This window comes from Sebastes umbrosus, chromosome 17 (genome assembly GCF_015220745.1).
Source record: "Sebastes umbrosus isolate fSebUmb1 chromosome 17, fSebUmb1.pri, whole genome shotgun sequence".
NCBI lineage: Eukaryota > Metazoa > Chordata > Actinopteri > Perciformes > Sebastidae > Sebastes > Sebastes umbrosus.
This window is the reverse complement of record NC_051285.1, coordinates 300,599-311,000: the sequence shown is the minus strand read 5'-3', so window position 1 is coordinate 311,000 and position 10,402 is coordinate 300,599. Positions and strand designations below refer to the sequence as shown.

The 10,402-nt window shown below is 41.4% G+C and overlaps 1 protein-coding gene across 3 annotated transcripts in view; it reads right to left on the bottom strand.

The window, feature by feature from the left end:
• Positions 1 to 7,386, bottom strand: part of chm (CHM Rab escort protein) — a 20,815-nt gene extending 13,429 nt beyond the window's left edge. Inside the window, exons 1-8 of one of the 3 annotated variants that reach the window (XM_037748773.1) lie at positions 7,257 to 7,386; positions 2,730 to 2,796; positions 2,541 to 2,613; positions 2,306 to 2,430; positions 1,349 to 1,464; positions 1,153 to 1,226; positions 790 to 936; positions 520 to 636 (exon numbers count right to left, since the gene is read on the bottom strand). In XM_037748773.1, coding sequence (XP_037604701.1) covers positions 520 to 636; positions 790 to 936; positions 1,153 to 1,226; positions 1,349 to 1,464; positions 2,306 to 2,430; positions 2,541 to 2,613; positions 2,730 to 2,796; positions 7,257 to 7,347 — 810 coding nt within the window. In that variant the 5' untranslated portion in view covers positions 7,348 to 7,386. The remainder of the gene's footprint in view (positions 1 to 519; positions 637 to 789; positions 937 to 1,152; positions 1,227 to 1,348; positions 1,465 to 2,305; positions 2,431 to 2,540; positions 2,614 to 2,729; positions 2,797 to 7,256) is intronic. The other 2 variants (XM_037748774.1, XM_037748775.1) reach the window with 2 other exon arrangements.
• Between the last annotated feature and the right edge of the window lie 3,016 nt (positions 7,387 to 10,402).

Sequence of the window (10,402 nt, the reverse complement as noted above, 5' to 3'; positions counted from 1 at the left end):
GGTAGACAGAGAGAGACAGGTGAATAGAGAGAGAGACAGGTGAACAGAGAGAGAGACAGGTAGACAGAGAGACAGACAGGTAGACAGAGACAGACAGGTAGACAGAGAGAGAGACAGGTGAACAGAGAGAGAGAGAGAGACAGGTAGACAGAGAGAGAGACAGGTAGACAGAGAGAGAGAGACAGGTGAACGGAGAGAGAGACAGGTAGACAGAGAGAGACAGGTGAACGGAGAGAGAGACAGGTAGACAGAGAGAGACAGACAGGTGAACAGAGAGAGAGAGACAGGTAGATACAGAGAGAGACAGGTAGACAGAGAGAGAGACAGGTGAACGGAGAGAGAGACAGGTAGACAGAGAGAGACAGGTGAATAGAGAGAGAGACAGGTGAACAGAGAGAGAGACAGGTAGGCAGAGAGACAGACAGGTAGACAGAGACAGACAGGTAGACAGAGAGAGAGACAGGTGAACAGAGAGAGAGAGAGAGACAGGTAGACAGAGAGACAGACAGGTGAACACACCTGCTCCACGTTGCCGTGGCGATAGGTGAGGATCCTGGTGACGTTCTTGAACTCTGCATAGCGACTGACGTTTGATTTGATGAGCAGGTCGACCAATGAGCCGCGAGAATACATGAGCTGGAGGAAGAACAACATCAACATCATCATCATCATCATCATCATCATCATCATCATCATCATCATGTTATATTATATTATATTGTTATGTAATGTTCCGTCTAAATAAAGTTGTTATATGATGTTGTAATGTTTATTTCTACATGGCGTTACCTTGGAGACCAGGTCGATGTTGAACCGGCGTCCTTCCTTCACCAGCTGAGCGTAGCTGATCTTCTTCCTGGTCGGCTCTGATTGGCTCTGAGCTGCAACGGGGGTTGGCTGATCGACCTCTGGCTCCTCCCCCTCTGTCTGGGAGAGCTGTGTGATTGGACGAAACATCTGTCAGTCATGATGACCCGTCATTCAGAGCTCTTCATCTACCTCCCTCACCTGTTGGTCCTCTACCTCTACCGCCCTCACCTGTTGGTCCTCCTCATCTACCTCCCTCACCTGTTGGTCCTCTACCTCTACCTCACTCACCTGTTGTTCCTCTACCTCCCTCACCTGTTGGTCCTCTACCTCTACCTCCCTCACCTGTTGGTTGTCTTCCTCCCTCACCTGTTGGTCCTCTTCTTCTGGTTTCTGGTTTGATTCTTCTTCCTTTGAATCTACAACCAATGAAAACATACCTGTTAAACTGGTTCTGAAGTTTCTCCTCACATTAACGTCTGAATCATATTAATTATATTTATTATATTTATCATATTTAGTGTTTAATTGAAGAATCAACCTGCAGATTCGGTCTCTGATGTTTCTTTGGCGGCGTCTCCATCAGGTCCTCCTCTGTCTTCTTCTGTGGTGTTTGGAGCATCACAACTCTGAGCTTCCTCCTCCTCATCTTCCTCACTGAGAACAACATTAATAACTGTCTCAGGACTAGGGATGTTAACAATTAACCGTTAACCCACATTAACAATATTACACATCAGCACATTGGAATTCATGATTTAAAACATTTTGAGGACACTTTTCTCTGACATTTTTTCGGATATTTTTTATATTTTTCCGACATTTTCCCGACCTTTGTCTGACTTTTTGGGACATTTTTTTGACTATTTTAAGGTATTAAAAAACATTACATTTTTCTGACTGTTTTTTTAACGTTTTTTTTAACTTTTTTTCTGCCCTTTTTCTGACTTTTTGGGGATTGTTTTGGGACATTTTTCGGGCCTTTTTCTGAACTTTTTAGGAAATTAATGCGACTTTTTCCAGACATTTATTTTTCTGACATTTTTAAAAACTTTTCTTAGGAAGGTTTTCGGATATGTTTTGACATTTTTCAGACTTTATTCAGGACATTTTTCTGACATTTTTTAAAAAGTTTTAAAGACATTTTAGGATTTTTTTTTTACTTTTTTAGGACGTTTTTCGAGCCATTTTCTGAACTTTTTCGGAAATTATTCTGACTTTTTTTCCAGAATTTTTTTTTCTGACATTTTAACAAAAAAATAGGGAAGCTTTTCGGATATTTTTTGACATTTTTCGGACTTTATTTAGGACATTTTTCCGACATTCCGACCTAGAGACGGTTGCGACGGAGAATGTGGACGCGCCGGGGGGAGCGGTCCCACGAGGGTCTCCTCCCACACCGAGCCGGATGGCGTGGACCACACCCGTTGAGAAGTTGATCGTGTAGATGCGGCGCGTCGACCTCGACTGGAGGTCATCAAAGGACTCTGAGGTTTACCTGGTGAAGCAGAACACCTGCAAGTTACTGATGGAGGCGGAGTCTGAGTTAGACAGGTAGATCAGCTCCTCCCCTTCCTCCAACAGGCTCGAGCAATCCTGAAGCTCCTCTGGCTGCGACTCCTCCTACAGCACACACAGGTTACTGTTCATCTGATCAATCATCTGATCAACACTTCCTCATGGTCAGCAGCAGTACGATCCTGCAGCCAATCAGAAAGCAGCGCTGTACTCACCTGGTGCTGTTGTATCCAGGTGAGCAGAGCGTTGAAGGTGAAGCTAGCCCAGTTAGCTGCATAATAACTCCTCCTGAACACACACACAAAGTAATATGAATATATATATATATATATATATATATATATGGATTTAATCGTATCAATAATCAGAACACTGAGATTATATTTGCAGATACGAGTGCTGACCTGTCGATGTGAAGAACTCTCTGACCGACTCTGGAGAACGCTGCTGCTGCCACCGACTCAGCTAGACCTGAACACATCATCAATAATCTATAATCAATTATCTTTAATCTATAATCAATCATCTATAATCAATAATCTATCATAAATAATGTATAATTTATAATCTACAATCAATCATCTATAATCAGTTATCTATCATAAATAATCTATAATCAATCATCTATAATCAATACCTGCTACATCACCTCCATTAATCTGAAAAGCTTTTATTGTGGAATATATTTCTGTGTTGTTTTATTTTGTGAATATGTACAGACGTAGGCAAAATTGTTGGTACTCTTCCGTTAAAGAAAGAAAAACCCACAAAGGTCACTGAAATAACTTGAAACTGACAAAAGTAATAATAAATAAAAATTCACTGAAAATGAACTAATGAAAATGAGACATTGCTTTTGAATTTTGGTTCAACAGAATCATTTTAAAAAACAAACTAATGAAACTGGCCTGGACAAAAATGATGGTACTCTTAACTTAATATTTAGTTGCACAACCTTTTGAGGCAATCACTGCAATCAAGTGATTTCTGTAACTCTCAATGAGACTTCTGCACCTGTCCACAGGTATGTTGGCCCACTCCTCGTGAGCAAACTGCTCCAGCTGTCTCAGGTTTGAAGGGTGCCTTCTCCAGACTGCATGTTTCAGCTCCTTCCACAGATGTTCAATAGGATTTAGATCAGGGCTCATAGAAGGCCACTTCAGAATAGTCCAATGTTTTGTTCTTAGCCATTCTTGGGTGTTTTTAGCTGTGTTTTGGGTCATTATCCTGTTGGAGGACCCATGACCTGCAACTGAGACCAAGCTTTCTGACACTGGGCAGCACATTTCGCTCCAGAATGCCTTGATAGTCTTGAGATTTCATTGCACCCTGCACAGATTCAAGACACCCTGTGCCAGATGCAACAAAGCAGCCCCATAACATAACCGAGCCTCCTCCATGTTTCACATTAGGTACAGTGTTCTTTTCTTTGGATGCTTCATCTCTTCGTCTGTGAACATAGAGCTGATGTGACTTGCCAAAAAGCTCCAGTTTTGTCTCATCTGTCCAAAGGACATTCTCCCAGAAGCTTTGTGGCTTGTCAATATGCATTTTGGAAAATTCCAGTCTCGCTTTTTTATGATTTGGCGTCCTCCTCGGTCGTCTTCCATTAAGTCCACTTTGGCTCAAACAGTGACGGATGGTGCGATCTGACACTGATGTACCGTGACCTTGGAGTTCACCTCTAATCTCTTTGGAAGTTGTTCTGGGCTCTTTGGTTACCATTCGTATTATCCGTCTCTTCAATATGTCATCAATGTTCCTCTTGTGGCCACGTCCAGGGAGGTTGGCTACAGTCCCATGGACCTTAAACTTCTGAATAATATGAGCAGCTGTAGTCACAGGAACATCAAGCTGCTTGGAGATGGTCTTATAGCCTTTACCTTTAACATGAAGGTCTATAATGTTCTTTCTGATCTCCTGAGACAACTCTCTCCTTAGCTTTCTGTGGTCCATGTTCGGTGTGGTACACACCATGACACCAAACAGCACAGTGACTACTTTTCACCCTTTAAATAGGCAGACTGACTGATTACAAGTTTGAAGACACCTGTGATGCTAATTACAGGACACACCTTAGTTTAACATGTCCCTATGGTCACATTATTTTACATCTTTTCTAGTGGTACCATCATTTTTGTCTAGGCCAGTTTCATCAGTTTGTTTTTTAAAATGATTCTGTTGAACCACAATTCAAAAACAATGTCTGATTTTCATTAGTTAATTTTCAGTAAATTTTTATTTATTATTACTTTTGTCAGTTTCAAGTTATTTCAGTGACCATTGTGGGGTTTTCTTTCTTTAACGGAACGTTACCAACAACTTTGCCTACGTCTGTATGTACTTCCTTCATCAGTGTTGGGATCAGACCAGAAATATCATAATAAATACTTCATTAATGTATACTTATATATTACAGTTAGAGGATTTTATTCTACTTATAAAACACTTTCTTCAGCTATGATTCTATAATCTTCAAGCATTGTGTGCTCACTGCAGTAAAGTACTAATACCACACAGTATAAATACTCTGTTACAGTAAAAGTACTAATACCACACAGTATAAATACTCTGTTACAGTAAAAGTACTAATACCACACAGTAGAAATACTCTGTTACAGTAAAAGTACTAATACCACACAGTATAAATACTCTGTTACAGTAAAAGTACTAATACCACACAGTATAAATACTCTGTTACAGTAAAAGTCGTGCATTGAAAATGTTCCTTCAGTAACAGTACATCAGTTTAATCAGTAAAATGTAGTTAAAGTATTAAAACTGTGACTGTTGTACTATTATTATTATTATTACTCATGCTTTAGTGACACCTTCACAATGTTTGTTCAATATTATAAATAATACAATAACAATACTATTATTACAATAACATCATTAACATTATTAAAATGAAAAACTAACTAAAGCTGTCAGATAAATGTTCTGTAGTAGAAGTATAAAGTATTATAATATTGAAATATTCAAGTAAAGTACAATACCTCACATGTGTACTTCAGTATCTCACATGTGTACTTCACATGTGTACTTCAGTACCTCACATGTGTACTTCACATGTGTACTTCAGTACCTCACATGTGTACCTCACATGTGTACTACAGTACTGTACAGTAGTAACAGTAGTAGCAGTAGTAGCAGTAGTAGTAACAGTAGTAACAGTAGTAGCAGTAGTAACAGTAGTGACAGTAGTAGTAACAGTAGTAACAGTAGTAACAGTAGTAGTAACAGTAGTAACAGTAGTAACAGTAGTAGTAACAGTAGTAACAGTAGTAGTAACAGTAGTAGCAGTAGTAGTAACAGTAGTAGCAGTAGTAACAGTAGTAACAGTAGTAACAGTAGTAGCAGTAGTAACAGTAGTAGCAGTAGTAGTAGTAGTAGCAGTAGTAACAGTAGTAACAGTAGTAGTAACAGTAGTAACAGTAGTAACAGTAGTAACAGTAGTAACAGTAGTAGCAGTAGTAGTAACAGTAGTAGCAGTAGTAACAGTAGTAGCAGTAGTAGTAGTAGTAGCAGTAGTAACAGTAGTAACAGTAGTAGTAGTAGTAACAGTAGTAACAGTAGTAGCAGTAGTAACAGTAGTGACAGTAGTAGTAACAGTAGTAACAGTAGTAACAGTAGTAACAGTAGTAACAGTAGTAGTAGCAGTAGTAACAGTAGTAACAGCAGTAGTAACAGTAGTAACAGTAGTAGTAGCAGTAGTAGCAGTAGTAACAGTAGTAACAGTAGTAGTAACAGTAGTAACAGTAGTAGCAGTAGTAGCAGTAGTAACAGTAGTAGTAGCAGTAGTAACAGTAGTAACAGCAGTAGTAACAGTAGTAACAGTAGTAGTAGCAGTAGTAGCAGTAGTAACAGCAGTAGTAACAGTAGTAACAGTAGTAGTAGCAGTAGTAGCAGTAGTAACAGTAGTAACAGCAGTAGTAACAGTAGTAACAGTAGTAGTAGCAGTAGTAACAGTAGTAACAGTAGTAGCAGTAGTAGTAGCAGTAGTAACAGTAGTAACAGTAGTAACAGCAGTAGTAACAGTAGTAACAGTAGTAGTAGCAGTAGTAACAGTAGTAACAGTAGTAACAGTAGTAGCAGTAGTAACAGTAGTAGTAGCAGTAGTAGCAGTAGTAACAGTAGTAGCAGTAGTAGCAGTAGTAACAGTAGTAGTAGCAGTAGTAGCAGTAGTAACAGTAGTAGCAGTAGTAGCAGTAGTAGCAGTAGTAACAGTAGTAACAGTAGTGACAGTAGTGACAGTAGTAGTAACAGTAGTAACAGTAGTAACAGTAGTAACAGTAGTAGTAGCAGTAGTAACAGTAGTAGCAGTAGTAGCAGTAGTAGTAACAGTAGTAACAGTAGTAGCAGTAGTAACAGTAGTAGCAGTAGTAACAGTAGTAGCAGTAGTAACAGTAGTGACAGTAGTGACAGTAGCAGTAGTAACAGTAGTGACAGTAGTAACAGTAGTAGTAACAGTAGTAACAGTAGTAGCAGTAGTAACAGTAGTGATTGGTTACCTGTCAGGTTGTTATTGTAGTGTATTCAGGATGCTAACTGATAGCATCACACTGACAGCTGTTAGCTGTTAGCATCAGGCTAAAGCTCTGAGCAGCAGAGCTAACGCTACTGTTGTATATATATAGATATATATATCTATATATATAGATATATATAGATATATATAGTATATATTGCTGCTAACACTACCAAACAGCAGCTGTGTGTTTGGTAGTGTTAGCAGCTGGCCGTTAGCTGCTAGCCGCTGTCATTCTAAGTGAACGGGCCGTTAGCCTCTAGCTAACCCTAACCCTGACTCCCGGGTTAGACCGGTTCAGACCCGTTCAGACCGGGATCCCGGGATGTTCTGGAGCAGAGACTCGTTCAGACACATGACCCGGGTCACAACACGGAATAGACACTCAGGTGTTCTGTACCTGTCCCCAGGATGACGACGTCAAACTCAGACGGCAGGTCCTCCGCGGCCATGTTGAAACACTGAGTCACGTGACAGAGAGACGTCACCATGACAACCACTGATCATCACTGCAGGCGGGTCACTTTACTGTAGAGATGTTGTATGTGGTTGCTATGGTTACAGTGTTATCTCCTTTTAACTCCACATTCACAAATTAAATTTACCAGATTAAAGCCTCAAATCATTTTTATTTATGAAGGAAATATGTGTCAACAATATATAATAATAAAAACAAAAACAAAAAGCTAAAAAAACAATGAATGTATGCATTATATTAATATTATATATAATATATAATATTAATAAGTGAACTTATTGTCATACTCTGGTTATTTCTATTTGATATATTTGATGTTGTTTTTTATGTTTGAAGTGTTTTTTGTATATAAATATATAAATTTAAATATATATATATATATATACACTTATATATATATTATATATATATATATAAATACATCAGCTGATCAGACGATTGATTACTGTCTGATCACTGAGACACGGCTGGAGGTTTGGCAACAACTTCTTCTTCTTCTGTGGTGCTTTCTGGCACTGCCAACCCCCCCCCCCCCACACACACACACACACACACACACACACACTGAGTGATGTGAAGCCAACAACAACAGACTGTTTCTACTTTATTCATCTTAGAAACACCAGATGGTTAAAATACACTCACCTCCTCCTCTCCTCCTCAACTCTCTCCTTCTCTCCTCTCTCCTTGTCTCCTCTCCTTCTCTCCTCCTCAACTCTCTCCTCCTCAACTCTCTCCTTCTCTCCTCTCTCCTTCTCACCTCCTCCTCTCCTCCTCTCCTTGTCTCCTCTCCTCTCTCCTTCTCACCTCCTCCTCTCCTCCTCTCCTCCTCTCCTTGTCTCCTCAACTCACCTCCTCCTCTCCTTCTCTCCTCCTCAACTCTCTCCTTCTCTCCTCTCTCCTTGTCTCCTCTCCTCTCTCCTTCACACCTCCCCCTCTCCTCTCTCCTCTCTCCTTCTCTCCTCTCCTCCTCCTCTCCTTCTCTCCTCCTCTCCTCCTCTCCTTCTCTCCTCCTCAACTCTCTCCTTCTCTCCTCTCCTCTCTCCTTCACACCTCCCCCTCTCCTCTCTCCTCTCTCCTTCTCTCCTTCTCTCCTCTCCTCCTTCTCTCCTCCTCTCCTCTCCTCTCTCCTTCTCTCCTCCTCTCCTCAACTCACCTCCTCCTCTCCTTCTCTCCTCCTCAACTCTCTCCTTCTCTACTCTCTCCTTGTCTCCTCTCCTCTCTCCTTCACACCTTCTCCTCTCCTCTCTCCTTCTCTCCTCTCCTCCTCTCCTTCTCTCCTCCTCTCCTCCTCTTCTTTCCTTGTCTCCTCCTCCTCCTCTCCTCTCTCCTCCTCTCTCCTCCTCTCCTTGTCTCCTCCTCCTCATCTCCTCCTCTCCTTCTCTCCGCTCCTCTCTCATTCTCTCCTCCTCTCATTGTCTCCTCTCCTTGTCTCCTCCTATCTTGACCTTGTTCCTTGTTTCCTCCTCCTTTCTAATAAATTTAAGGAACAATACTTTTATAGACAGTATGATTATTTATCTAAGTATTAGTATATATGTACAGTGTATGTATATATGTATATATGTATATATATACATATATACATATATACTGTCCATCCTTTGCAGACTAGGTGTGTTCAGAAACATAGTAAAGTGAATAATACCCAAACATTAATGGCCTGAATATAAACCTGTAATCTGATTACATGTTGACTGATCTTGTGTGTGTGTGTGTGTGTGTGTGTGTATGTGTGTGCATGTGTGTGTGTGTGTGTGTGCGTGTGTGTGTGTGTGTGTGTGTGTGTGTGTGTGTGTGTGTGTGTGTGTGTGTGCGTGCGTGTGTGTGTGTGAGTGTGTGTGTGTGTGTGTGTGTGTGTGTGTGTGTGTGTGTATGTGTGTGCGTGTATGTGTGTGTGTGTGTGTGTGTGTGTGTGTGTGTGTGTGTGTGTGTGTATGTGTGTGCGTGTATGTGTGTGTGTGTGTGTGTGTGTGTCTGTGTGTGTGTGTGTGTGTGTGTGTGTGTGTGTGTGTGTGTGTGTATGTGTGTGCGTGTGTGTGTGTGTGTGTGTGTGTGTGTGTGTGTTGGTTGTTTGAAGAGCTCTGAGAGAGGAAGAGTTCTTCTGTTGAATCTTTCTGGCGTCTCTTCTGTCGTCTAACGGCCTTTTGTAGCTCGTTAGTGTGATGAGGTGTTAACGAGAGCTGTGTGCTGATTGGACGCCTCTGATCAGCTGCCAGAACCTTTAAGGCCTGTTTCCTGCCTGCAGACAAACCTGCAGAGAAGGAGAGGACAAACCTCCAGAGACGGAGAGGACAACGTCCAGAGATGGAGAGGACAACCTGCAGAGACGGAGAGAACAAACCTCCAGAGACAGAGAGGACAAACCTCCAGAGACGGAGAGGACAACCTCCAGAGACGGAGAGAACAACCTCCAGAGACGGAGAGGACAAACCTCCAGAGACAGAGAGGACAACCTCCAGAGACGGAGAGAACAACCTCCAGAGACGGAGAGGACAAACCTCCAGAGACAGAGAGGACAAAACTCCAGAGACGGAGAGGACAACCTGCAGAGACAGAGAGGACAACCTGCAGAGACAGAGAGGACAACCTCCAGAGACGGAGAGGACAAACCTCCAGAGACAGAGAGGACAAACCTCCAGAGACGGAGAGGACAAAACTCCAGAGACGGAGAGGACCAAACTCCAGAGATGGAGAGGACAACCTGCAGAGACGGATAGGACAAACCTCCAGAGACGGAGAGGACAAACCTCCAGAGACGGAGAGGACAAACCTCCAGAGACGGAGAGGACAAACCTCCAGAGACGGTTTAATTAGAGATTAATAATCTGTCCAATATTAGGTATTACAACAGTACAAAAAATTATCAATAATCAATAGATAATATGGACGTGATGCGTTCAGGTGTTATAGATCAATAGATAATATGGACGTGATGCGTTCAGGTGTTATAGATCAATAGATAATATAGACGTGATGCGTTCAGGTGTTATAGATCAATAGATAATATGGACGTGATGCGTTCAGGTGTTATAGATCAATAGATAATATAGACGTGATGCGTTCAG